Source organism: Cebus imitator, unplaced genomic scaffold, assembly GCF_001604975.1.
Source record: "Cebus imitator isolate Cc_AM_T3 unplaced genomic scaffold, Cebus_imitator-1.0 Scaffold491, whole genome shotgun sequence".
NCBI lineage: Eukaryota > Metazoa > Chordata > Mammalia > Primates > Cebidae > Cebus > Cebus imitator.
In genome coordinates this window covers 1183341-1186697 of record NW_016107806.1, presented here as the reverse complement: position 1 = coordinate 1186697, position 3357 = coordinate 1183341, and the positions used below count along the sequence as shown (strand labels likewise).

At 39.8% G+C, this 3357-nt stretch overlaps 1 protein-coding gene across 1 annotated transcript in view; it reads left to right on the top strand.

Annotated features, from left to right (window-relative positions):
* Positions 1–3357, top strand: part of NUP210L (nucleoporin 210 like) — a 152559-nt gene that overhangs the window by 89654 nt on the left and 59548 nt on the right. Inside the window, exons 17-19 of the mRNA XM_037733088.1 lie at positions 1607–1695; positions 2237–2341; positions 2638–2739. Coding sequence (XP_037589016.1) covers positions 1607–1695; positions 2237–2341; positions 2638–2739 — 296 coding nt within the window. The remainder of the gene's footprint in view (positions 1–1606; positions 1696–2236; positions 2342–2637; positions 2740–3357) is intronic.

The following is a 3357-nucleotide window of genomic DNA, read 5'->3' as shown; positions in this document are numbered from 1 at the left end:
GCTAATTTTTGTATTTTTAGTAGAAACGGGGTTTCACCATGTTGGCCAGGATGTTCTCCATCTCTTGACCTCGTGATCCGCCCGCCTGGGCCTCCCAAAGTGCTGGGATTACAGGCATGAGCCACTGAGCCCAGCTGTATGTATTTCTATAATACCACTTATCACACTGTATTGCAGTGGTTGGTTTACTACTCAGTCACCCCTCACTAAACTGTGGGTTTCTTTGAAGTCAAGGATTGTGTTTTCTTCTTAATTTCTGTATTCTAATTACCCAACATAGCACCTGGCATGTAGTAGGCCCTCAATAAATATTTGTTGAATGAATGTGGCATCATGAGAAACTGCCTCACAGATTTAGGCATGATAATATATTGAGGACAAAATTAAAACTGACCTAAGTGAAGTGGCAGATTCATGTTTGTTAAATTAAAAAAATTTTTTAAAAGCCTAGGTGCAGTAGCTCACACCTATAATCCCAGCACTTTAGGAGGCTGAGAAAGGAGAATCACTTGAGCTCAGGAGTTCAGGACTAGCCTGGGTAACAGAGCAAAACTGTTTCTACAAAACATTAGCTAGGTATGTTGATGTGCACCTGTGGTCCCAGCTACTTGGGAGGCTGAGGTGGGAAGGTCACTTGAGCCAGGTAGGTAGGGGTTGCAGTAAACTGTGATTGCACTGCTGCATTTCAGCCTGGGTGATAGAGTGAGATCCAAAAAAAAAAAAAAAAAAAATGGTAGGGGAGAAAAGAGAGAAAGAGGAAAGAAAATAAAGAGAGAGAAAGAAAACTGAATGATTAAAGCAGAGTCAGAATATGGAAGCCTTCAGATACAAGTTTAAGGAGTTTGGATTGATGTAATTAAGAATAGTTAGCCATTTTAAAACTCTGTTAAGTGCCTTACATAACTTTTGCATGTAGAGAATAGTTTAGGAGAATGAAAGATCCCAAAGGATTATCCCTTTCTCATTTCCATTTGTAAATTGGACAAAAATTTCCCTGTATACTTGTCAGTCTATTTTGGACTCATAGACCATCAAAGCTAGAAAGAATTTTAGATTTTACCTGGCCCAGTCCCTCATTTAATAAAGGAACTAAGAGATAAAGTGTTTGCTCAGGGTCATATGGGTACATATTGGCAGGGTCAGCCCAAAACCCAGTTTTCAGGCCGGGCGTGGTGGCTCACATCTGTAATCCTAGCACTTTGGTAGGCCAAAGCAGGAGGATCACAAGGTCAAGAGATTAAGACCATCCTGGCCAACATAGTGAAACTCCATCTCTACTAAAAATGCAAAAATTAGCCGGGCATGTGACCCACACCTGTAGTCCCAGCTACTCGGGAGGCTGAAGCCGGAGAATTGCTTGAACCCAGGAGGCAGAGGTTGTGGTGAGCAGAAATCATGCCACTGCCCTCCAGCCTGGACGATAGAGTAAGACTCCATCTCAAAAAAACAAAAAAACAGTTTTCTCTTATATATTTCCCCATTCAGATTTTTTCCTCTTCAATAAAGCGTGATTTGGAAAAACTGTGGCAGAATTTGGTTTTCTAGAAATACCTGCGTATTCTACATGTTGCTATTTCTCACAGGGTATTTTTCTGCATGTTTCCAGGTCATCAGATTCTTAAAGTACATCAGATAAAAGGGACTGTACTCATTGGAGTCCATTTTGTGGGATACTCAGAGAAGAAAAGCCCAAAAGTGAGTGGAGATTGTAATATAAGAAACATAAATTAAATAATTGGAGTGTAAAGCTCTTCTTTAAAAGTTGTACAACTTACATAAACCTGAGACCTCTGTGATTCTGTTATTTTTGGCACTTGAGAGAGTTCTGGAAACGTCTCCCATAGAGCTGAAGAATTAGACATTTATTTTATTATTATATATATATATATATATATATATATTTTTGAGATGAAGTCTTGCTCTGTCACCCAGGATGGAGTGCAGTGGCAATATCTTGGCTCACTGCAATCTCTGTCTCTCGGGTTCAAGCAATTCTCCTGCCTCAGCCTCCCAACTAGCTGGGATTACAGTTGCCCACCCCCATGCTCAGCTAATTTTTGTATTTTTAGTAGAGATGGGGTTTCGCCGTGTTGACCAGGCTGGTCTCAAACTCCTGACCTCAGATGATCTGCCTGCCTCAGCCTCCCAAAGTGCTGGGATTACAAGTATGAGCCACCGCACCCAGTCAAGAATTAGACACTTATATTCACCTTTGTGGTTCTTATTATATTTCTAGGAAATTTCCAACTTGCCCATATCTACAACTGTGGAGCTGCTCCTGGTAGATGATGTAACTGTAGTGCCTGACAATGCCACCATCTATAACCACCCTGATGTGAAGGTAGAAACTGTATGAGTCTAGTTAAATGGAATTATATTGGAGGGGAAATTACTAAAATTAATAGTATAACAATTAAAAAGCTCACTTATGTGTTGACAATAACTGATATAGATATGTAAAACACATATATAATAGTTGTACTCTCCTTAAAAATTATAATTTAATAATTGTATTTTGTCTTTTGTGCATTTAATTTAATCTTTTTATCCCCTATTCTTTCTTAGGTAGGTAGAAATTATTTCCTTTGAGCTATTTATAAACTGAAGGGAACAGAATATTGTCTGATTTTTCCATAGGAAGTATTTACCCTTATGGAAGGATCTGGTTATTTTTTAGTCAACAGCAGTGAGCAGGATGTTGTCACCATCATTTACATGGAAGCAGAAAGCTCTGTTGAGGTGAGCTCTAGAGATAATCCCAGATTGATGGTCTCAGGCCAAAGCTCATTCTTAGGAGATTAATTGGAAAAATTCCATTGTGTGTCTAAAACTTGTTACAGAAGTAACATTTGCCTCTTTTTTTTTTTTTTTTTTTTTTTTTGAGACAGAGTCTCCCTCTGTTGCTCAGTCTGGATTGCAGTGGCATGATCTCAGCTCACTGCAATGTCCACCTCCTGGGTTCAAACGATTCTCCTGCCTCAGCCTCCAGAGTAGCTGGGACTGCAGGCGCACGCCACCAGGCCCGGCTAATTTTTTGTATTTTTAGTAGAGACAGGGTTTCACCATGTTAGCCAGGATGATCTCAATCTCCTGACCTCGTGATCCGCCCGCCTCAGCTTCCCAAAGTGCGGGAATTACTGGCGTGAGCCACCGCACCCAGCCCGCCTCTCTTTCTTTCTTTAACCTACATAAATGCTTCAACCAAAAGTGAGCACTTTTTTTGCTTCTGGTGGAACTGGGACAGTATAAGAGGTCTTTAGACGATTTCCATTAAAATAAGTTTCATTTTTATAAGTTTCAAAACACACATCTGTGTAGAGACTTAAATATTTATACTATTGACTTTTTTTTTTTTTT